General features: G+C 39.1%; 1 protein-coding gene across 1 annotated transcript in view; it reads left to right on the top strand.

The window, feature by feature from the left end:
* MARCHF6 (membrane associated ring-CH-type finger 6) overlaps window positions 1–20,362 on the top strand; it is a 107,738-nt gene extending 87,376 nt beyond the window's left edge. Inside the window, exons 23-26 of the mRNA XM_067529437.1 lie at window positions 8,839–8,928; window positions 14,819–14,951; window positions 16,968–17,103; window positions 19,957–20,362. Of these exons, the coding sequence (XP_067385538.1) occupies window positions 8,839–8,928; window positions 14,819–14,951; window positions 16,968–17,103; window positions 19,957–20,047 (450 nt within the window). The 3' untranslated portion in view covers window positions 20,048–20,362. The remainder of the gene's footprint in view (window positions 1–8,838; window positions 8,929–14,818; window positions 14,952–16,967; window positions 17,104–19,956) is intronic.
* Window positions 20,363–25,793: the final 5,431 nt, after the last annotated feature.

The raw sequence follows: 25,793 nt of genomic DNA, 5'->3' as shown, positions 1-25,793 counted from the left end.
ATTAAAGCATTTTTCATTTAGTGTGTGTGTGTGTGTGTGTTGTTGTTTTTTAAAGGCAACTAGTGGGTTATGTTAAAGCAGAGGGGGGTTGCTTGACTCTTTAGGATCACAGGTTCAGATTTTCATAAGATCTATTTTACCTTTCATCTTTCTGACCTAGATATCTTAAGTACTTTGATAGATCATGCTATGAACTGCAGATAAAACCTCAGAGATATCCTGTCATGGCTCTTTAGCTACAATACATTCCATAGCTCGTTTCAAACTAAATGGAGTTTTGCACAGATGTTTCTGGGCAAAATTTTTTCCTCCACTTTGCAGTGTGCACCACGATGCCTGGTTGCCAGCCTCCATTCCAGAGGCAGCTGTGTTTCATTGGTGCTGTGCACTGTGAATATAGTTTTATGTGCTTTTGGATCATTTTGGGTGAAGGAAGCGATATAAATGTAAAATTGTTGGTCTAGGTCAGGGATAGGCAACTGGCAACCCACTGCATCTAGTCTACCAGATCATTTTATTTGGCCTCCTTATAGGGAAGGTTGCAGACCCATGGGGGAGGAGAGGAAAATAAGATTGAGTCAGTTGTTGAGGGGCACAGTCTTTTAGTAAAACTGCTGCTGCCTCATACCATTCTGTTCAGCCCTGCTTCACCATTGGCTCTGACTCTGCCTCTGCCTCATGCCATCCAGCTCCAGCTATTGCTTCCCCATTTTCTGATTGCTTGGGAGCTGAGAGCCAGTCAGATGCTTGCCAGGACCCCCCAGCATTGGGCGGGGTGTGACACACCTCTGCCAATGGAGAGGAAGTAACCAGAGCCGGTGGTGTGGGACTGGGATGGTGACAGAGTCTGTGAGTTTGGGGAATGGAGCAAAGCCTGGGACTGAAAGCCAGACCCCATGCGCTAGGTTACAGTGCCACTCATTGGCCCAGCCACCTCCCCATCACTAACGTAAGGGAGGGGCTGTGTCCCATGCCACCCACCTTTGGTTACTTGCCTTCCCATTGGCTCCCACCTCCCACAGCCAATTTGATTGTGGCCAATCCCTGGCCTTCGATGGGTTGGGGCACACTTCTGCCGATGGCGAAGCAGTAACCAGAGCTGGGTAGTGTAAGATTGGCACAATAACCAGGCCATATTTGAGTGGCACTGTGACCGAGCGCATGGGCTCCTACTGCCATTCCCAGATTTTGCCCCACATGGAAGAGCCTGTGTCCAGGGGGGAGCAGAGTGAACGCAGAGACTGAGAGAGGCAGAGAAAAAAATTAAGAAAGATGTTTTTTGATGTTTTCCTTTATTAATCCCCTGCTTTTCTGCACGCTGAAAAAAAGGCTAGTGAAAGACTTATGTTTAAAGTGTTTTTTATTTAAAGGTTATGCTGTTAGGTTCTTTTACATTTAAGAACACTTCAGTTTTACACTGTCAATTCATGGCTAGTTGTATGTTAACATGCTGTATTATAGCAAACATTTCTGAATTATGCAATATGTAGCCAGTTTAAAAAAAAAAAAAAAGTCCACTAAAGGGTTGTAGTGGATTTTTGTAGCCTTCTGCTACCTGAGAGTGTCCATTGCTCTGATCTAAGTACTTAAAAACAGTAATGATCATTCGCCTCTTACCTGTGTAAAGTCACATAGGTTAAGGAGGAACTAACTATTGACTCAGATTATGCATATTAACTTTGAATTTCCTTGCAATTTCCTGGCTTCGACTAGCAATTTTAAGATGAACTAGGAAAGGAGGGCAGATATTCTCAAAGGGATTGATAGAGTAAGTGGAGTTACTGTGGGCTGTAAGTGACAACTAGGTATTTGTTTCATCCCAAATTGAATTTTGAATAAGCTTTTTTAACTACAGTATAAAATGGCATGTAAAAGCTGCATCTACCAAGTAACAAAAGTATTTGGAGATGGTGAATCTCTTAACTTGTATGCAAACAAGTTTTTATTTACTTACAATAAGGTGTATGAAACAGTCTCAACATGAAAAAGAAAAATTAATTTACATATTGAATCTCCCATAACTTCTTTGTATTTGTTCATCACTTTGGAGGTGTGTCATTATAATATACATCATTGCTACTAATAATTTTAAAGGTCAAGTCATGATTGTTCATAAAGCTATCATTATGTAACAGTGGGACTAACATGAACAAAAGATTTCTAACTAAAAAGATTCTCCAGAAACTATTTCAATTCCAGACAAATATGAACTTGGGAAACACTGAGAAGTCTGGAATTAAATTGAATTAAAATCTTTCATACATCTTGTTAACAAAGCTTCCTGAAAAGATTGGGTTATAGAGGCATCATATAGTGACTCTATAGTTAAGATTGTAGCAGATGTTGAATCTTTAGCGATCTTAATCTTTCTTCTTGCTGTATTACCCAGCTAGATGAAAGAGTTTGTTGAAATTTCCTGAAACAGGTTCTTTGTCAACGATGATGACCTTTATTAGCAAATGTAGATTTTTTGTTCTAAAAAGTGTCAATGTTGTTAAAATTATCCTTGAAAAAAAGTGTCTCTTTTCTATGCATTTTTTTTTAAATTGAAAACTGTTGAGGATTACTGAAATTTTTCATTTATTCCAAAACCAATGTGGTTTATGTAAACCAAAAAAAATTGATAACCATTTTGGGGGTGGGGGGGAGAAGGGGATCAAAAACTGATAACACTTTTAAAAAATGAAAACAACTTTGAATTTTTTCATAAAAATAGGCTTTCATTCTTTGACCAGCTATAGGTGTTAACAAAAACAGTTTTAAAGAATCTCAATACAAATTTGCTGTTTTATTATCTGTGATGTCTTTTGATGATTTGAAGAGCGTATGTATGTATGACTTATGAATTCTGGTTGATACTATGATGTTATGAAGTTGTTTTGAAAATTGCTGTATCATGAATGCCTCTCTGTGCCTATCCAACATTGCTGACAAGCATTTAAGCATGTACCTCCCTGTCCCAGACCAGGGACAATAGCTAATCATTAAGGACTATCAGCACCTGAATATGCCTTACAAAAAAGTAACTACATTGTAGGGGAAATCAGTTCTTTTCATTCCCCTCAACTGCAGGTTGCAGGTGAGAGAATGGAAGTTCCCAAACCAGGACAAAGAGACAGAGATGACAAAGCAAGAGGTTATAAATGGTCAGGGGCCTCAATGAGAGGACAAGAAGTTTAGGCAGCAGAGGGTAAGAGGATGGGCCAGCCAAAGTCAGAGTAGCCACGCTGACAGAGAAGGCTCCATGTTTCAGAACTTAAGCCATGCACTGTGACAGAAGGACCCGGGAAAGTCCAGACAACCCTGACCCCAGCCCAAAGAATGCAGAGAATGCAGGTAGGGTTTTATTGCATTCCAGTGTGCAATCCAAACTAGTGAAAAGTGGCTCCTGTGTTAATTAACCCAAATGGAAACACTTTGAATTCATGTAGTCCCATATCATTAATAAAAGCAGATTTACTGTGAATCATCTAAAGGAATTTGCTAGTGCCTCTTAACTAAATCAACAGAATTGAGATATTAAGCTTTGCTTAAGATACCTAGCATATCATCAATTTTAGGTGTGGGATAAGTGTCTGGCATAGTCATAGCACGGAGTTTTCTATAATCAACTCATAACCTTAGAGTGTTGTCTTCTTAGGACCATGACCACAGGTGACGCCCAAGAGCTGATAGACTCTTGAATCATTCCCAGATCCAGCATGCTTTGTACTGTCTGAATTTGCTTTTGTACCTTGCCAGCGGTACTGTAGGCCCTGCTGAGAGATAGCTGTGATCCTACAGTTATGATTTATGAGTCAGCAAGAAAGTCTTCCTAGGCTTGCTAGAAAACACTTGTCTGTGTTCTTGCAGCATACCACCTCTACCTCTTCAGCTAGTGTTAACTCACTGCAGATATCGATGCTTTCCAAAGATGGGTCATGGCAGTCAGGTGGTGTTCCTCAGTTTTCCCTTCTACCCAACAGATAATGTTTGCCATGGCTTCCCTGCTGTGATTAGCTTTAAGTCTGTTTTCATGTACCAGCTGTGGGACAGCATTACTATGAGGCCTCTTAACATGATATGTATCTTCCTTCACCTCTTCTGTCACTTCAAAAGGTCCTTCTTTCCAAGAATTTTGCATTTTGTATTTTTTCAAGGGTTTAATACTAACATCATCTCCCCCTATTTCAAAAGACCATTTACAAATATGTTGGTCATATCACTCCATTTGTTTAGACTGACTATCCCTGAGTTTAGTCTGAACCATATCTGTGTCTTTTAACTCTTTTCTGAATCTTTGTACATGTTCAGTTACTGGCTGTCCCTCTGCCTCTTCAAAAAACCTCTCACCATTTCCCCTTATTGGCAGTCCCTCTAGGACATATTCTGAGGTGGCTAAATCATGGCTCGTGAGCCGCATGCAAGTCTTTTACAGTTAAAGTGCGGTTTGCGGAGCCCCCATTCTCCACCTACCAGACTGGAGTGGGGAGTTCGGAGCTTCTGTCCTGCAGCAGGATGGTGGGGCTAAAGGTTTCTGCCCTGTGGGGTAGGGGATCTCGGGGCGGGGGTTTAGTAAGTTTGGCCACCCCTGACAGAATCCATTGTGCATTCTAGAGTGGGGTCTGCCAGTTGTCCATCTGCAGAACGTTGACAGCTGAGAACTGGGACAGCTTTTTCAGCAACATGGATTAATTCCTCCACACATAGCCCCGAGGGCACGCATTTTTCCTCTTCCATGTAGGAGCTGGCCTCGGCCCCTCCCATAGTGGAACACACTGGTTTCTTCTGCTTCAGTGGGGCTGGAGGGACCTTCCCTTCCCCCCTTAGCAGTTTTGGGTCTTTACCATTTCCTTCTGGAATCCCAGCACAATATTTCTTTTTACTGTGAGTACAACATTAACAGACTTGGTCATATGCAAAATATCATTCCCCACCAGCATTTCCACAGGGATACTGTTTAGAACCCCCACTGTTAAGTTGCTCTCTAAACCTTCCCATTCCAAACGAACCTTAGCCAAAGGCACATGAATTTTATGTTTCCCCAGTGCCAGAAACTCTACCTCCTGGTCAGGCAACAGGTCAGTCCTTTGAACCATGCTTTCCCTGACCATGGAGATCTGGGCACCAGTATGTCTCCACCTTATGCATTCTTTGCCATTCACTTTGGCAACTTTAGTACATTCCAGATCTACCTCCACAGGGTCAGACCTCACAGAATTCATCAGAGGAACTGTAAGTAGCTTTTGAGTTCTGTATTAAGGACAGCTGCATTAATCTTGGCTGTATGGGATGTGGGCTTAGTTTCTTTTCATTTAGGGCATTGATTTCTCAGGTGCTCAGTGGAGTTACATTGAAAGCATCTTCTTAGACTATTTTCCTGCTGGGAGAACTGTGATGGGGATTTCTAGGAGGGGAATGATTCTGGAGATGTGAGTGCCTGGGCTCCCAGCCTCTCTCTTTCCTTTTTTCCTGGGGTAAAATGGGGTCCCCCTTTTAAACCAGATTTGTGCCCCTCTTTCTATGTCTTGTGCTCATTAGACATCTAGGCTTGCACAAAGGAATCAGCCATTTCCTGTACAAAATGTAAAGATTTATCCCATATTGCATCTCTGACATCCTCAGAACAGTTGCTTAGGAAATGGTCTTGAGCAAAGAGATCAAACAATTGGTCATAGTTCTCAGTTCACATCCCCTTTACCCATTTTCTCATTAGGTCACACGTTTTATAGGCATACTCCCTGAGACTCATGCCAGTGCTTTTCCTGAGATTCCTCAACTTCAACCTATACACTTCAAGAGTAATTTGAAACCTGTGCAAAGCAGCTTTTTAAAATTCAGGATATTTCAAAGCCTCTCCAATTGGCATTTCATTAAATTACATTTAAAGCTTTACCAGAGAGTTTTGCAATCAATGTGGGGACTTCCTTGTCCTCTAGAACCTTATGAACCTCACATAGTCTTTCAAAAGTGCTACGGTGTTCTTCAGTACAGTCTGTTTGCTTGTATGCAGGGCACAACTTATCCCAGCTGAGTGTTCCTTGAATGAAGGAGGTGCCTGGGGACTGTGGGATCTATCCATGTCTTGCCATCATGTCTAGATTATGCTCTCTCTCCTTCTCTTTTTCTAGGGCTTCTTTGTGTTTCAGTTCCATGGTTTGCCAGTGTGCGTCTGCTGCTGCCTTTCTGTCTCCCTGTCCTTGGCTATCATGTCTGGGTGCCACTTTTGGTGTTCATGCTCTCTGTCATTTTGTTCTTTCTCCAGCCTGGCCATCTCTAGCTTTATAGTTGCTTCTCTGGTGCTCATATTTATGCTTTACTATTGTTCTATTTCTCTTACCCAAAATAAACAAACAGAAAATAACGAACTGTAACCTCTTTTTGATTATTCCCAGTCACCACACTTGAGACTCATTTAAAACTGTTACACCAGTGCTAAAGTGTAAATCTCATTTAAAATACCAGTTTTTGTATAAATCCTGTTTCAACTACACCACTGGCACTGCCTAGGGTGCAATCCAGACCAGTGAGGGGTTGTTGCCACTGGCCCTTCAACCTTGGTTGCTTCACAGTGCTTTGCTGCTGTAGTTCCCAACTTAAATCACTCATAATTAGCCTGCCTGCATGCAGGTCACACCCTGAGTGTCTGTGTATAACCAAAGCTCTGGTCCAGCAACTCTGACCCCAGCAACCTGTCAGCAATACTTCAGTAACATTCTGGCTCCTGGAAGCCTGGATTGTTGATTTTCAGGGTGACCCCAACACACACTCATTCCTGAATTTTCACAGAAACGTGTTCTGAACTGTCCAGCCCTCTCCTGGACAGTTCAGATATTATAGGTCCATTGCCCCTGTAATGGGTCAAAATGCAACAGTTTGCTACTTTAACTGGAATTACTCAAAACATTTCAGTTCAACCACAACACTGGATTAGTTTTAATTAGAGAATAAAACTAGTTTATTTTACTACAAAGAGAGAGATTTTAAGAAAGTATGAGTCAAGGTATTAAAGTCAGAAATGATTACAAGAAAAAGATACAACACTTCCTTTTAGCTAAAACTTAACAAGCTATACTTGGTTCAAGGTATAATCCTTACCAGATGTTCCCAACCACATAGCTGACCAAATTTTCGAGTCAGGATCTATCTCCAAACTCCAAAGGGCTGGTTTCTTTGTCTTCTTAGGAGAGAGAGGGGCTTAGTATACACTTACCAGGAAATTCGGCAGCAGTCAATGGGAATTACGGAAGCTACACAGAGTAGTTTGCATAACTCCCATCAACTTCCTAACTTCCCTTTAGCGCGCCGTCTCCACTGTGCTGCACCAGTGGGAAATGTATTCCTCTCGACACAGCACTATGCCTTTTGAGGAGGTGGTTTAATTGAATCATCTTCTGGATCGATTAAGCAGATCTTCACTACCATTCAATCGATCTGGATAGAGCGATCTGACAGCAGCGAATTTGCCACCGTCAGTGTGTATATACCCAGAGAAGGATGTTTTTGACCCTCACTTTTATAGTCCAGCCAGTGGATTCTTCTGACGTTTACCCCTCAGAGCAAAGTTTATTCAAACAGTAAAGAAGGTGACGTGGAGTCTGGGGGTGTAGGTGGCCCCATGCTCTTTATTCTCCTCTGTGTATGTTGAAATACAGATTTGCTTTGTCTCCCTCTTGCTGTCTCAAAAGCCCTGTTTACTACTTTTATATAAATTGAGGCGCACACACATTCCTTTATTTAAAATAGACTGGTTTAACCACTTCTGCCTAGTCAGGATTGTGTGGGTTTGAACATGTGCTACCAACATCATACAGGAGGAATTCATAACTTTACAATATGATGTTGCTGCATACGTTTCACCATGAGATTGACCAGTGAGTTGTTAGTTTTCAAATGATACCTCACAAAGCATTTATTATACTAGTGTGTACAGTGTGAATACACAGGTGCATTCAGTCATAAGTTTATTTTTGTATAGATCTGTTTCTTTGTTATTAAAAAGAGTTCTATTAAAGAGAGTTCTTGTGGTTTAAAATCTTGTGCAAAGTATATTTAACGCTACTGTGGTGCAGCTGCGCCTCTATAGGCTTCAGTGTAGACACTGCCTATACTAACGGGAGAATCTCCTGTCAGAGTAGGTAATCCACCTCCCTGAAAGGCGGTAGCTAGGTCAACAGAAGAATTCTGGCCTCTGTTTACACCTACCACCTACCCTCTTGAAGAGATAAACCAGAAGACACCTTTGTGTTGAGCTCTGGAGGAGAGTGTATTTAAGCTGTAGAGGAAGCCTGAGGGGTCAGTAGTGGTTCTAGGGGCTAGATAGAGAGCCGTGTGGTCTAAGATCTCAGGATGAGATTCTGGACAGAGGTTCTGTACCCCAAGAGTGTGCCTAGGGACCGTGGCAGTGCCTGTACTTTTAGAGTGGCCTCTGGAGTCTGAACAAACACCTGGAAGTCTGTGGCTGGATCCCCTGCAGCAATTTGCTGATTGGCAAAGAGGGGATGCTTGTCTGGAACTATTCCTGTCTTCCTAATCTGTAATGAGTCAATCCTAACAATTCTGTAGCTGTCCATAGCACATTTCAAATTAAAAAAGTAGACAAGAACTGAATTTCTAATGTAAAAAGTAATTGAAAGAACCTTTTTGCTTTTAGTATGTGTATACCCCCCCACCACCACCACCTAAATGAGTTTGCAAAAGACGCCATCTTTAACTTTGTAAATAGAAAAGTAACTTTCTAATGATTTTAAGCAATTTTGATGTTAAAGATTTGCTGTAATAAAACTTTGGCTGGTCAAGACACATTTAGAAAATACAGACAGTTTACTTTTACTGTTATGTTCACTTTTATAAAATTAGGACTGGGCTCTTGGAGTACTGCATGCCAAAATAATTGCTGCCATAACTCTGATGGGCCCGCAGTGGTGGTTGAAAACAGTTATTGAACAGGTAAGAAAATAAAATGTATTTTCTTTGTTAGAGCACATTAAAATGTAAGTTAAGGATAAAAAAGAACACAAACAAGGGAGGATGTGAGCCTAAGATTGGTTACTTCTATATCAAAAACCATGTAGGTCCATCCCCCACTCCATTTGAGTTAACATTATATAACCAGCTTTTCTATCTCCAAATATCTGGTTATGTCCCTCAATGTTTTTCCTTCCAATATTTTTAATAGTCTTATTTCTTGGTGCTGATTTTTCTCATTAATCTTAACCTTTTTTTTTTTAAACACTGGGTCCTTGAGTATCTGTCTTCTGATTTGAGATATTACCAGAGACAAAATTTTGTTAACTGGGATTTCAGGCTGTAAATACAAATTAGCTATGTGGAAAAAATCTTTGAGAATATTGTAGTCTTTGAAAAGTTTTGATTTAAAAAAACACCCCAAATGTTAGCCTGGAAATTTAAAGTTAAGGTTAAATTTGAACATTATAATGTATGGAAATGTATAATTAAGGTCATTCATACAATCTAATTTATTGCCTGCCAACTGTGCACACACTGTACCTTGCATGGAGACTTTTTGATAAAGGTTCTTGTTTATCATTTTTAGTCTGTAATCTACTAAATCTACTTTATTTGCGGAGTTGGTCTGTGAAGCTGAATTCTGGAATACATGGCTTTGTGTGTACATTCAGATCACCTGCCACGCTGTGCCCATGGGTACAAATTACCTAATTTGAGGTCCCACTGTTAAAGCATAGTTGTAATAGGTTTTAAAAAAATACCTGTGAAGTTCTAAGTTTAGCTCAATAATCCTAGATCACATCTGTTCAATTTATACGTAAATAGATGCTCTTACTAAATGCCAACCTTGTCAATTTACCCGGGAAACTGAGGGTCAGCCCAGATTACTTCTGGTTCACGAATCACAAGTAGTAGTTATTATTACAGCAATCCAGTGCCCTAGTAACTTGCTGTTATAATCAGGATTGGGACCTCACTGAACTGGATGCAGTACAAAGTAAAGTAAAGAGACCCTGTATGCCCCCAAAAATCATAATTTAAGGCAAAATAATATTCTGTTTTATTAATGGTGGAACAGAATTCTACTTTCTTCCATAGCTGCTGGCTCTTCAGTGCTAACAAGGAATACAAAGCAGTAAGCATTTATTTTAGTAAAGTTAAGCAGCTATAACTTTAAGAGAGTAACTCAATTGTACAAGAAGGTGCCATTTTTACATAGTCACTTTTCAAAATTAAATGGTGTTTTAAGAAGTTTGTAGTGCCAAATACCACAGTTACATCTCTCTGCTAAATCTCTGTATGACAATGCTTTCGTTTGAAACAGTGTATTGTTTTTTGTAATTGTCCCAAACATTGTTTGATTTGATGAAGAGAGGTAAATGCTTCATTTCTAATTTCTTTAGTCTATATCATCATTGATATATAACGCTACTCCACCACCTTTACCTTTATTTCTGTCTTTCCTAAACAACACATACCCTTCAATACCTGTACTCTAGTCATGAGTACTATTCTATTATGTTTCTGTTATCCCTATAATATCTGGTTTCATTTCCAGCACCAGTAGCTCTAATTCCTCCATTTTGTTACCCAGGCTCCTCGCATTGGTGTGCAAACATTTTAATTTTTTATGTTTGGCTTCTCTCACATTCCTTACCCGATTTGGCAGTCATTCTACCGCCAATATTGCCTATTGATTAGATTGATATCTACACTACCCTTCCTCTTAGTGTCCATTCTCCTATCCACTGCTGTATTCTTTCTTACTTCATTTTCCTTCATCTCAATGTTAAAATGAGGCATGGAGATTACCTGGGTATTTCCCAACTATGTCCCCCAAATACCTAGTTTAAAGCTCTCTTAATCAGTTGTGCCAACCTCCATCCTAAAAGTCTATTTCCCTCCCTACTCAGGTGAATTCCAGCCCAAGAGAACAGTCCTCTGTCCATGAATGCCTCCCAAAGCCCTCCTTATAGCACCACTGCTTGGGCCATCTGCCTAACCAAAAGAAGGATGAGGGGAGATATGATTGCTCTCTATAAATACATCAGAGGGATAAATACCAGGGAGGGAGAGGAATTATTTAAGTTCAATGCCAGTGTGGACACAAGAACAAATGGATATAAACTGGCCATCAGGCAGTTTAGACTTGAAATTAGATGAAGATTTCTGACCATCAGACGAGTGAAGTTCTGGGAAAGCCTTCGAAGGAAAGCAGTGGGGGCAAAACACCTAGCTGGCTTCAAGACTGAGCTTGATAAATTTATGGAGAGGATGGTATGATGGGACAGTCTAATTTGGCAATTAACTGATCTTTGACTACTAGCTGTAAATACGCCCAATGACCTGTGATGGGATGTTAGATGAAGTGAGTTCTGAATTACTAGAGAGAATTCTTTCTGGGTGTCTGGCTGGTGAGTCTTGCCCACATGTTCAGGGTTTAGCTGATGGTCGTATTTGGGGTTGGGAAAGAATTTTCTCCCAGGGCAGATTGGCAGAAGCCCTGGGGGTTTTTTGCTTTCCTCTGCAGCATGGGGCCCGGGTCACTTGGTGGTGGATTCTCTGTACCTTGAAGTCTTGAACCATGATTTGAGGACTTCAATAACTTAGTCATAGGCTAGGGGTCTATTACAGAAGTGGGTGGATGCAGTTCTTTGGTCTGCGTTGTGCAGGAGATCAGACTAGATGATCATAATGGTCCCTTCTGACCTTAAAGTCTATGAATATGAGACTTTATGCAATATGAGCCATATGTAAATGCCAGAAAGTCAGAGTAATCAGTCTATCTTACTCTTATTTCAAGTTCAGTTATATCACTTCTCTGTTTTTGGGTCACTACCAAGGTGATGGTACACTGTTTGAGGCAGGATTGTTTCCTGGTTTTCATTGCTCTGAATGGTGACACTGAGTAAAGGTGATTTGGGTGACCTTAACTGTGTGTTTCCATTCTTTTTAATGTTTTCTCTTTTAAGTGTAACCTATTTTTTAAATTTAGACTTTCTGACATTTGTGGGGATTTTGTGTTCACAATTTTTTCCCCTCACACAAGTAATTTCCTGAAGGGGTTTCAAAACCTCAGTATCTCAGAAACGCTTTTCTACGTTGCTTGAAGCTTTCCAGAAAAAATCCTACCCAGATAGATGATACTGCATGCCAACTTTCATATGGATTAGTCAAGTGTTGGCAAGGTTGGCAGTCAAAATCAGTCTTAGAATGGGAGAATTAGCCTTATTTTGGAGATACAATAGTAAACTGACCAATCCTAAATATGATTGCACTTTTTCTACTCAGAATATCCAAGTCAGTTCTTTGACTAAAAATACATGAATGTCAATTTTGAACACTCAAATCTGAAAATGAAATAACTGATATCGTAACACAAATAACAGGACATTATATGTCCTGTATTTTTATTTTATGTGTCTAATACATTAAGCTTCAGTACACATTAAAACTGGAATAGAAAAATACTGCATATAGATGTGCAATTTGATCAAGTCAGTGTTAAAATGAGGCCTTTAATTTCCTAATCTTTGAGAGTTTACAAATATGAAAACTTGATATTACTATTTTAAAGTTATGTCAATATGACGGTTTCTTCACTAAAAAGGAGAGCAGTAAATAAGAAAGTTAAAGGTTTCCTGAGGCTTATCATTAGATATGTTACAAGTTGTATTCTAGCAGAATTTTTAAGCTCCACAGGAGAAGAGCTTCTATTCTATAAAATAGGTATAATTAATATCACTACAGGTTTTAAGCAATTAATGTGGGTTTATTTCACATTTTTCTGGATTCTTATCAATTGCTCTAACTATCCAACTGTAAGAGAAAAGGATATAAATGCCTTAAATTGACTCAGTCTCTTGAAACATGACTATATGACAAATGGAAGTTAAAATTAATAGAAAAGTGAAAGTTGGCTTAAAGTGGATTTTATACCAAAATAACCAAGATTAAGGAGGAAACTTCTCCCCCCAAAAAATTGATTTGGAGAACTTGTTACATAAACATCCACAACAACAGAATATTAAGATAAATAAAATCTTTAAAACTGGGCTTACAAAAAAACCTAACTGTCACTTGGGAAGAGTGAGGAATCTGTACGTTTATTTATTACTTCTGGGGCAATTCTGTGCCAAAAATTAAAAATTCTGCGCACAATATTTAAAAATTCCGAAAAATTCTGCATATTTTATTTGGCAAAACAACACAATATAATCACACCAGTTTCAATTATTTTGGTAATTTATTTCAAAATACCTGTCAGCAAGTATGTCTGTAACAGTACAGTCAACAAAAAAGATTCAGGAAATGTTGTTTGACAAACAGATTTCTTACTAGGCATATTGAACTTTGAGTAATAATTCATTTAAACTACAATACCGAAACGTATTTCCCACACCACTCAGAAGCAGTGCAAAGGCTTGGGGGAGTTAAGGGTAATGGAGGAGCAATGGGGAAGAGAAGTAATTGCTGGGAAGTAGCCTGAGAATGAACCTGGAGGATGATTGGGTACGGGTGTGAGAAGTATAGAACAGATATTTTATGTGGGGAGAAGTTGTTAGGGAGCCTCCCCCATGCAGACCCTGGCTGACCGCAAACATCTGTCACTCAGTCAAGCATATCTGCTCCATCTCCATGTGGCCCCGCACCCCCACTCAGCCAGGCATAGCTGTCCCTATCCCCATGTGGCCCATTCCCATTCAGCCCCTGGCAGTGTTGTTACCCCTTTAGCTCCTGTGTCCCTGCCTCATTAGCCCTTCTGAACCGCAGTCTGGTGTGACCCCCCTTTCCCTCAGCAGCCCTGTGTGCCCCATTTTGTCCTCCCACTCTCCCCCCACATCGTGCCTTCTCACCTATCCCTGTGCCTTTCCTCTCTATGGCTGGCTGCTCAGGCCCGTGAGCCAGCTGCCGTCTCTTCTTGCACCACATCAGCCACTCTTGGGTAAAAGGTGTAATTGCAGCGTGACCCTCTCATGGCTTCCCTTTGCGTCTCCGTCAGAATCAATTATTTTGCGGGGGAGGGGGAAATCTATGATGGATATTAATTCTGCGCTTGCACTTTGGTACAGAATTCCCCCAGAAGTAATTTATAGACACTTCTATAGTGTCTATAACCCCATCACTGGAGTGTCCTTGATGGGCCATCCACACAAAACTGTAATGTAATGTATCTGTACTGTACTGTAAACTATCTGGAGGTGTCACCCAGAAATACAACACATTTTTAAGATACAAGTATATAGCCAATATTCATAACTTCAGATACAAAGATGATACATGCATATAAACAGGATACTAATATTTAGCAAATCATAACTTTTCCATTGATACCTTACATGACATACTTTATACAGTTGCAGCAAATCTTCTATAACAGTGGTAATATCAATAATATAAATGGTTGTCTTTAATCATACAGTATCATACTGCAGTTGCTGGTATTTTTTCTATAGTCTTAGCCATTTCTCCAACTGTCCTGAAAAACAGTAGCCCAGCCTACACTAAAAAGTTAGGTTGACCCAGCTACATCGCTCAGGGGTGTGAAAAATTGAGACCCTTAAGTTAAGTCAACCTAACCCCTAGTGTAGATAGTATTAAGTTGATGGAAGAATTCTTCTATTGACCTAGCTACTGCTTCTCCAGGAGGTGGATTACAGTTGTTGCACTGTAGCATTTCGAGTGTAGACAAGCCCCAAGTCTGTGATAACCTGTTAAGGTGTCACCACAGTTTTTTAACTAGGTACATTTAAGGAAAATTATTGAAGTTCTGACAAAGAAATACTTGAATTATGTAAAACACTTTTATTTACCAAACATGTAGTGATTGTTTCTGATTCACATTTCCTGACTTTGTCTTTCTTCTTAGGTTTATGCAAATGGCATTCGTAATATTGATTTACATTTTATAATTCGTAAACTGGCAGCACCTGTCATCTCCGTTCTATTACTTTCACTTTGTGTACCCTATATCATAGCTTCTGGTGTTGTTCCTTTGTTAGGTAAGTATAAATTGTAGGAACTTGTTTCGTTCTCTGGCCATTGTGCCTAACTTAGACGTAATAACAGAAATACAGCATAGCATCAGTGTTTGAAAACTCCAGGTGTTCAGCTAGCAAATTTAAATGCTTAAATAGTGATTTTACCATATATTTTGTTTAATATTTTGATACACTGAATATAAATATGTTTTAAATGAGATACTAGAGAGACAGGGTGGGTGATGTAATATCTTTTATTGGACAAACTTATTTGTAGGTGAAAGATAAGCTTACACAGAGCTCTTCAGGTCTGGGAAATGTACTCAATGTGTCACAGTTAAATACAAGGTGGAACAGACTGTTTAGCATAAGTAATTAACACTCATTTCAAGGGACCATTCAAGGTGAAGTGGCCAGTTAACACCTCTCTACTTATTGCAGGCGGGGAAGCTGGGGGCAAAGAGTTAAGTGGATTATATACTGGTGTAATAAACCATAAATCCAGTGTGTCTATTCAAACCTTGATTTTTAGTATCTAACAAAGTTATGAATTTAAGCTCCCGGGCTCGTCTTTTGAAAGTGTTGTGCAGGTTTCCATTGAGGATGAGAAGTGATAGGTCTGATATAGAGTGATTGTGTTGTGAAAAGCATTCACCCACAGGTGAATAGGGAGTTTTTGTCTGTTATCATTTTTCTGTGTGAGTTCATTTGAGAGCATAGTGATTGTCTGGTTTCACCCATGTAGTTGTTATTAGGGCTTTTAGTGCACTGGATGAGGTACACCACATGTTGTGATAGACGTGTGTAGGAGGACCCATGGATCTTGAAAGGTGTGTTGTGGGGGATGTTGATCATTGTAGCAGTGGAGATATGTCTACAGGTTTTGTATCTGTTGTTCTGGCAGGGTCTGGGGCCCCTTGGAGTTGGTGTGTCCTGGACTGGGGAGAGTTTGCTTCTTATGATGAGCTTGGAGAGGTTGGGGGATTTTTTGAAGGGCAGAAGAGGGGATTCAGGAAAGATTTCTTTCAGGATATGGTTCCCATTGAGTGTGAACTACAATTGTTTAATGATACCCTGTATGGGTTCCAGTGTGGGGTGGTAGTCGACACCACTAGTTGTCAAATATCATGAGGTCAGGCATTTGTTAATAATGTAGATGAGCATATGTTCTGTCATAATAAAAGCTATATTGAGCTGAGAAAAAGGAGTTAATTCTCAGAGAGGGTACAAAAGGAAGACTAGAGTAGGTAAAACTAATATGTTTTAATATGTTTCTGAATTGTTTAAATTTGAGTTTTGTACATGTGGACTCTTTCCACCTGCTTTCTAGTCCAGTAAATAAATTTACTAAGGCACAAATGGATAACTGTGCAAGTTTCAGCAGAAACATCTATAAAGAATTCAAAGTTTGATGGAACATCTGTTTTGGTTACCACTTGTTTGTTGCTGATAAGCTTTTATATGTGAGGTGGTCATGTATATAGGGAGTTCAATAATTGTACCAGTTTATCATTTACCCCTTACCTGAATGTAGGGTAGCATAATGAACATCATAGCTGAAAATATACAGATGTTAGTAAGCAAGCAAGACTACTGCTCACAGTTTGGTTTTGCAACTTGGAATTTCACTATGCTTACAACTTCAGGTCCCAGTGCCCAGTTGTCATGTTGGATCTTTTAAAATTTTGGACATGTTTGCCTGTTCTCCAGTTAAAGTGTAACATAAATGAGCACACAAAGACTATGTTCACAAACTGATGATTTCAGTTAAAAGGGAGAGGGAGGTAAAATTAGACACTTTCTAGCAATAGAACTGATGATAGGCTTGCTTACAAGGATAGGCAAATTTGCTGATTTTCCTCAATTATGATTCATTTGATGGTATTTAGAAATGCTTATATTATGCTAATATGTAGCCTTACTTGTGGCAATTCACTGGGAGAGAGGGGGAGAGAAGTGCATGTTCTTTTCAATAGTGCTGTTGGATACTGCAAGATGTAATGAATATACATGGACCTAATAATATATATTTTGCAGGTGTTACTGCTGAAATGCAAAACTTAGTACAGCGCCGAATTTATCCTTTCCTACTCATGGTGGTGGTTTTGATGGGGATCCTGTCCTTCCAGGTCCGCCAGTTCAAGCGCCTTTATGAACATATTAAAAATGACAAGTAAGTACATATCACCTGTCCTGTAGCTGGAAATTGTTCTTACATTGTGACTAGTAAGGTCAGACAGATGTCTTCTGAGTTCAGATTTGATATAACGTTGTGCACATGATGGGATGGACACATTCTTCATGCACAGCTTTGGCACCATCATGGAGTTTACAGTATTCAGAAATATTTTATAGGATCCAGAGATATCAGAGAGTTTAAGATTAACTAAGGGGAACTAGGGAACTAAAGATTAACATTAGGGGACAAGGTGTTTATTATAGCTCACTAACCTTCACCAGTTAAGATTCTTTACCTTTGTGTTCTCCTTCATAAACTGTTCTGCAGTATTTGACCTGGTCCAGAGTTTTATGCCTGGTAATGATTATCAGTATAGATTTTAAAAGTGTAAAGTTTCAAGACAGATTGTAGCTTAAACCATAGCATAAAGTGTGGCATATACACAAATAATTAGACAGTAAGAGGAGCTGTGAAAACGGAATCTGTAAATGAAATTTTCAAAGTAACATGGGTTTTATTACTATCTCTTTAGTTATCTTCTCCCCTTTCAAGTATTAAGTTGTTCTGAAAAAGGGACTTTGCAGCCTGAAAGCTCATTTCAAGGCATTATATACTGATATAATGAAAGAGTTTCTGTAGTGTTTGTACCAGAATTCTTGTTTTCTATTCTTAGTAGCTTAATTTTAGTGTGTGTGTGTGTGTGTGTATTACAAAGCATATTTGCTTTAACATAGTTGGACAAATAATATTTTCTGTGTACTGATTTTTCTCAGTGCAACATGTTGGAGTAGTTGCTGCTGGCTGGAAAAGTGTTCAGGCTCCTGTGTGCTCTGCTTAAAGAAACAGTGCTTCCCTCCCCTCCCCTTTCCCCCAACACTAAAATATTTAAATAAATGGTATTCTGTTATTGTTGAACAGAATAATAAAAACTGTGATTAATCGTGATTATTTTTTAATCTCACAATCACGATTAATTTTTTTAATGGTTTGACTGCTCTAGTTTTTTTCCATAATAGATGTATATGCTTTACAAAACTAAATGGTACCCTTGTTGACAGCATTTCTAGAGAAGCCAAAGACTGGATAAATGAAATGACTAAACAAACATCTCACCACTAGAGGGGGCCCTTGTAGCACTGTGGTGTGGCACAGTGGTAGCACTATATGGGAAAGTACAGCCAGTGCTGCATTTGTACTGTGACTAAGCAGACTGTTTTGTCCTACAAGGTTTTCAATCTGATACTCTTCCACTTTATTAAAAATGTAGCTACTCTTCAATACTTGACTGAAGAACAGTACACACATTCTCTCTCAATAACTTTTATAACAAATTATCCTTGTAGAAAAGGGGAACTTACACAATCAGATTTTGAAGTAATTTACAAACAAAGCATATGAATGGAAGATACTACAAAATTAATTCCTTAAACTTAACTTCGTTGAATTAAATCGTTCATATAGCACAGAACTTCAACAGGGAATGCTTATGCTTTTTATATGAAGTTTGTGTGTTTATAAATATATATTAGAAAGCATATTTGCTTTAACATAGTTGGACAAATCATATTTGCTGTGTACTGATTTTTCTCAATGCAGTGTGAAGTTATAAAATAAGTGCACATGACAAAAGGTGACAATTTGGGGAAAAAACATGAGAAAAGACTGATGAAGAGAATAGTGGATTGGTTCCTGAAAGAAGTGGGTTCTGAGGAAGAATTAGTAGGAAACGTGGGAGGCTTCTAAGCATGGAGATTAACATTAAAAAGGCATAAAACTGAGTGCAAAAGGCAACAAGCAGTAAGGTGACAGGATTAAGAACATGAGCGATTTGGCAGGGGGCAGTGGTAGGAGGAAATTACATTGTGCGAGGGGACAGTGTGGGATCTAAAAGCAGGACTAGGTTAAGGCAACATGAGACCTGCCACCTTGAGTTATGGTAGGGGGCAGCTCCTCCCCTTGCCAAGACACAAGGACAACAATATGTAGCCCCTCTGTCCCTCTGCAGCAGCAGGATGTCTCACTTACCCACGAGCAAGTGTGTGTTAGCTTGGGTGGATTCTCTGAGTCAACCACACTACACTCTTCTCCTGTCATACATGCTGGGTTGGCATTGGAGCATCCCAGAAGTATTGTGCTTGGAATTAGCACCTCTCTGACCCTTTCATTTTGGCATATCTTTCAGAGCTGTTGTTTTAGGCTCTGCAGACTCAGGCCAGGTCTGTACTACAAACGTAAATGGGTATACCTACATTGCTCAGCGGTGTGAAAAATGTATACCCCGACCAATGCAGTTATACTAACTTAACCTTTAGCATAGACAGCACTGTATCAGTGTGAGGGTCCTGTCAACATAGCTCCCACCTTTTGCGGTGGTGGATTAACTACACCTCCGGGAGAAGCTCTCTCATCTGTGTAGTAACCTCTTCAATAAAGCACTACAGCGGAGCAGCTGAATCCCCGCTGATGCAGTGTTTTAAGTGTAGACCTGCCCTCAGGCAGCTGTTGTGAAGAAGAGTTGAAAATGTAACCCAACTACAAACTTTAAAATGAAAGCTGAGATTCTGATGTAATCAGGAGCTGGGTCCCTAGACAGAGATCTATAATGCCTGTGTTTAATTCTGCCCTGCCTAATGGTAAGAACAAAGACCTTGAATTTAAATAAGAGGATGGAAGGAAGCCAGTGGGGAGGTGGAGTTACAGACTTGGCTGGAATGACCAGAGGCGGCTGCATTAGTATTAGTGCTTTCAATACACTGGATGGTAGGGGGTGAGAAGGCTGCATTCATGACAATAGTATTACATTTTACCATTTTGTTGAATAGTGACTGTTTGTCTTTAAAATCCCAGGTACCTTGTTGGGCAACGGCTTGTGAATTATGAGCGAAAATCTGGTAAACAAAGCACATCAACGCCACCACCTCAATCTTCACAAGAATAGAATGGTCACATTAAACATCTTGACCTTCCCTTTGCCTTTACATGTCCTTTTTCACAGACTTTTCTTCAATCTTTGGATATCCTTCCCAATGATCTTCTCAGCAGTGTTTTTATTTTTGGCTTCTCTTTGTAGCATTCAGATAGCAGTTAAGGTTCTGCTCCTTTATCTGCATATTCTGATGTTATCAGTGCTGTCTGAGGTCTGTAAATGTGTAAATAGAAGTATCCCGATACCCTAAAACCTTGGATTAAAAAGAATGTGCATTGTACATCTTTAAAAAAGTATATTAATTTATTAAATATAGTTGTCACTTTATTTTGGACTGCTGTTCTGTTGACAAACAATGTGCCACAAAGCAATGGTGCAAAGAGGCAAATCGTTTTTATAAAAATTGGAGCTCATTTTATGGTGTTGATGACAGCTCTTATTACAGTAATATTAATATGATTTTCTTGGGCTGAAAGGCCACACTGGGAATATAAAAAAGGAAATAATCACCCTTCCAGTCAGCAATGAAGTGGCTGTGAAAAGAACACAATGAACTATGTACTTTACTGTCAGTCTTTTTTTATTATTTTGTATAACACCAAAGCTGTTGTACATTTTCTGTTGCCTGATTATTTTTTTCATGTGTCTGAGTAATATTGTACAGTTATTGGTAGGTCAAGAAAAATATTTCCTTATTTAGACAGTACTTGTAAGGGCTCAGTGACATTAATTCTTTGGCACTGGGAGTCAGGATTTCATTATTCTAAGCACTGAATCAAAATGTATTAGAGCTAAATAGTGGGAGCACTTAAACCTGCCAATTGAGGGGTATGTAAGAAGAATATAGTTTTCCTAATTCTCAACCAATATTCCCTGACATCTCAAGCTCTCTGCATTTTAAATGATTACATTAAATTTCCCTAATGGGTTTTATTTGGCCAAGAGAAGCTTAGCTGACTTGTTTGCACAGGAACACAGAGAACATAGTGTAAGAAACATGCTGTGAAATGCTCTTTCACTGAAGAACTTGAAAAACTAATTTTTCTGACAACCAAAGTTGCAAATTATACTATAAGCTTCATGTTAGAGCACGTAAAAAGAAAATAAATCTCTGCCTTTTCACTTCATATGGGAGTAACACTAGAAACTTTCAGTGAGCATGCACAGAATGTTACCTGTGAAAAAAGAAATCCATATAGTATTAAACAGAGTTAAAGAAAAATGAACTAATTTCTTTGCAAGGATACAGCCAAACAAGAGCCACCAAAATCAAGTTCAACAATTTCTGATATTTTTATATTTAGATAGAATTTTTTTCAGTGGTGATAATGATTTTTTACGTAGATGTCTTTTAATGAAAAATACAGAATAGTAATACAAAGCTTTAAGTAGAGTTGAATCATGTGCTTAGATGCAGTATCTGTTTCTGGACGGAGTGAGGAAAAATTATATCGAGATTTACTGTGGTAATCAGAAAACTAAAGGAACCTGCTTACATTACTACTCAGCATTCTTCCTGAGCATTGCATATAAGTGTATATAAAATATAATACCTGGGACTTATATATATTTAAAAATACTGCATCTCTGCCTCTGATTTGACAGTGAAGTTTGAGAGCTGTATTCGTCCAGGATTTGTTTTAAACCGAATTAATATCTTGGTATCAGGAGCCTAGATACCTTGTCAGTGGACACATGCCAAATGCATCTGTGTTAAGCAGCAGGAGGATTGGGCTATCACTACCAAGAGGTCAGCAGTTGGTATTTTACATTACCTTATTCCAGTCATTTTCAACTATAATATGTTAGCACTTTGGAGTGATTCTTAGAAAATTTCCAGTAAAATAAAGTAATGGAAAAATGGCCAAAACATTTTCCTATAATTCACTGCCCCTGTCAATTTAAAGTTAAATTGAGTATTTGCACCCCAAATATTTTTGACAGGCAAATGTTTTACATTTGAATATTTATAGTGGTGTAATTTCTGTAAGACACACCTTTTTTAAAAAGATGAAATTTATTGGTAACAAACACTGAGTTGCACCAAGATTCGGTCCTGGACGTAGTCTTCAATAAACAATTTCAAACAGTCTTACCATTCAGATATTGCCAGCACTGCTGTGCTTTTTCATGTAGCATTTTCAGTAGTGCACTCTCTTGTAATTTGTGTTTTTTATCCAGATAAACTGGGTCTTCAAAAAAATATTAAAGTTTATTAAGAAAAAGCCTTTGTGCTTTGTTTCTTACTACTGTTTGTTTTTTAAAATCATAATACAAACGAAAACTGCATTTGGGTCAGTCAAGTAAACTTGTTAAACAGTTTGCACTAAAGATAGACATAAGATTACATGAGTTGTTTGCTTTTCTTGATGAAAATAAGTCACATTATTTTACAGATATTTAAGGGAGGTGAAGTTTGTTGATGTAACTAGCTGTTATAAATCTCCAAAAGTCTTTTTATCTCAAGATATTATTTTATTCTGAGTATGTCTTATGCATTTGTTCACACAACCTTCACTGTCTTTCCTAAGACACACAGTGTTGAGAAGAAAATATAAAGCAGCTTTTGTTTTAAGGTTTAATACTCTAGTTAAATAATACTATGGATTATTGTCCTGTGTGATAGCCATTCAACAATAAGAGCTTTATTGTGGCAGTTAATTCTTGACCATTGTTAAAAGGGGCTGAGAGGCTCAGCACCAGTGGCATCTATATCTGAAGCAAAATATCTCCAGGAATGCTGGGGTAACACAGTGCAGTGATCCGTACTATGCTCTTTGGAAAAGAGCAATGTGCACTCCCCAAGCCAATATGTGCTTTAGTCTCAGGGCTGCTGTGGAAAGGGTGAAGCCATGGCCCCACTCAATCAATCAACACCCTTTTTGTGTTGGTCAGCACTATTGGTGGCATTAGATATTTCAGGCCTGTGCACCACGGGATTGCAAGGATGGAATTGTAGATATCCCTGGCGTACCAAGTAGAGCTAATCACAGCCTGAAGGTTTTAATCAAAGGGGGTTTATTCTTCTTCAGCTAAGTTTGCTAATTGTTTCCTGCTCAGGAATTGACTTAATCACTTTACACTACTGACTTAAATTTTAACTATGTAGGTAGTAGAAGTTTATATTAATTAAAATCAAACATATTAAGTACAAGTTAAAGGGAAACTGTATTGTAATAAAATATTATCAGTGCCCCTTAAAACAGTAAATCGTTAATTAAAACTTTGCATCTCTCTTGTGGCTCCCCCTTTACATCAAACAAACTGCTGATCTACACTTTTAAGGCACTTTAGGGTATGTCTATACTGCAGTTTACAACTAGCAGTTGTCCTGTGCCAGCTGATTCAGGCTCGTGGGGCTCATCCTAAGGGGCTGTTTCATTGCACTGTACACATCCGGGCTCAGGTTAGAGCCTAGGCGCTAGGATCTTGCAAGATGGGAGGGTCCCAGAACTCAGGCTATAGCCCAAGCTGGAACATCTACACTGCAATTAAACAGCCCCCTAGCCTGAGTCAGCTGATACAGGCCAGCCACAGTTGTTTGTCTGCAGTGTAGATATACCCTTACAGCCTCCTTCTACCCTAGCTATTGTGTCTCATTTCACTGTTGAGACATTGACTCCCATCTCTGATCAGCCAACAATGCCAGCCTCCATTGCCCACTTGTTAAATTTTCAGACAAGCACCTTTGCACTTTCTCCCATGCTGCCCTGTACACTTTGGAGATGGCTCCACATAAACATCCACAAAGCTACCTCATTATCCTTTAAATCCCTCCTGAAAACTCTGCTTTGCCATAATGCCTACAGAAAACTTGTCAACAGTTAGATCCTGGTGCACTGACTGCCTAACATGCTGACCAATGCTGTCTCATTGTTTTCTTGTGTGCCCTGTCTGTATCCGTTTGTCTTTTAACTTATACTTAGCTTGTAAACTCTTTGGGGCAGGAACCATCTGTGTCCTCTGTACAGTATCTATTGCAAAGGGTTTTGGTCCATGCTTAGGGCTTGTAGGCACTATAGTAAAATAATAAATATATATATATAAAATCAAACATGCAGCTGCATCTTGATAGTCTGATAATGTAGATTAGGAAACATATCTCAACACTGAAACAAATGGGGAAATGAGATTTTTCAAAGTTGCAAGGTAAGTTTGATTTCATTTTTTAAAATTAGTTAATTTTACAGTACTTGTTAAATTAAAACTCAAAACCCCCGTCTGGAATAAAACTTACATTCAAAAGTTTTGGTAAATCTGACATTCTAATGTGCAGATACATTTCCTGTCTGAATTTGCTACCAAGGAATCTAGTCAAGATTTAATGTGAAAGGAGAGTCACTGAAATAATGACAGGTATTTATATAAAAATGGGGTAATTCTGGGATAAAGTGATTTTTATTCTGGAGTAGAGCCCAGATGGGGAACTCTTCCACAATAGCTGTGCCAGTTAGCTTCCCCATGTAGACATGATATAAATGCTGTTATCACCCCTCTGCTGAGCCATAGCAAATGTCTAGGCCTTGCAACTTGATTTCCTGTTGGAAGAGAAATCAGTGAGACAGACTCCATACTTACTTTAGTTACACTAGTTTTATTTACACTGTGACTACTTCTGTTCACATACTGGTGTACAAACAGCATTAAGAAAATTCAGTCTTTTTGGACCTTAGCAAAAACAAATACCCTGTTCCCAGGGAGCAAGTCTACTGTAAGAATTGGGTCAAATTAGACAAGGCAGAAAGCAAACTCCCTGCTGCTTGCAACAGTTCCCCCGTCCTCTCCAAAAAAGAAATGACCACCAAAAACATTTTGTTGTTGGTATAACTATCTACTCTAAGGCCTTTGCTTGTATAGAAATATTATAAACAAATCACACCCATAACTGCCAGTACTCCCAGAAGTTTCCAGCATAGGCCTGCCCTTACTCTGGTTTAAAAAATGGTTTGGTTTGGTTTTTGGGAGGAGTTAGCTTAGACCCCTTCCAAAGTGACACAAGCTTGAGAGAGAAAAAAAAAAAGTGGCCATAGGGGAAGTTACACCAGTGTATAATGAGCAATTTAAATTCACACCCTACCTTCTACCGGTATAATTTCCCTGTTTAGAGTCTGAGGCCTTGTCTGGCTTCTAATACAATGGTTTACCTCCCAATTGCTCATGTCATCTTCTCCTCTGGTTAAACTCAATCTTTTTTTCCATCAGTTGTGTGCTTTTGCTTAATAGTTTGCCCAATATAAATGTATCCTTTTGTAAATACATGTCAGTACTCATCCTAGAGCTGCAGTCTCTGGGGTCATGTCTACACTACAAATTTTGGTCAACACAAGATACATCAGCATAAAGCCACTGCAGCTAGTATTTCGCTTGTGGGTGTGCATACTTGGCTGCTTGGGTTGGTACTATGTGTGCTCACCAGGTGTGCTTGTGTTGATGCAGAAGATGGTGCACGCAGGATAGGTATCTCCGTGTGCTACTTGCCACCATCTAGAACATCTTGCCTTTTGGGAAATTTTTGCAATGCATGGTGAAGCCCAAATGAGTCACACGGGTGACTGGGAATAAGGAGTCAAGTTTCTGTTGTGCAACTTTCTCCATCCCATAATATCATCTATAGCCCCTGATTTTTGCACCTTTTTTTTAAATCCCACAAACCCATGTGACACTTTTCACTGTCTATCTCTAACAAAAGTATGGAGCCTGCAGAGCTCTGCATTATTTTCAAGAATGCTGCAAACAGGACAAACAATCCCCTGGAATT

This window comes from Emydura macquarii, unplaced genomic scaffold (genome assembly GCF_026122565.2).
Source record: "Emydura macquarii macquarii isolate MOO-44397 ecotype Brisbane River unplaced genomic scaffold, CSIRO-AGI_Emac_v2 contig_320, whole genome shotgun sequence".
Classification (NCBI taxonomy): Eukaryota; Metazoa; Chordata; order Testudines; family Chelidae; genus Emydura; species Emydura macquarii.
This window is presented reverse-complemented; position numbering and strand designations above follow the sequence as displayed.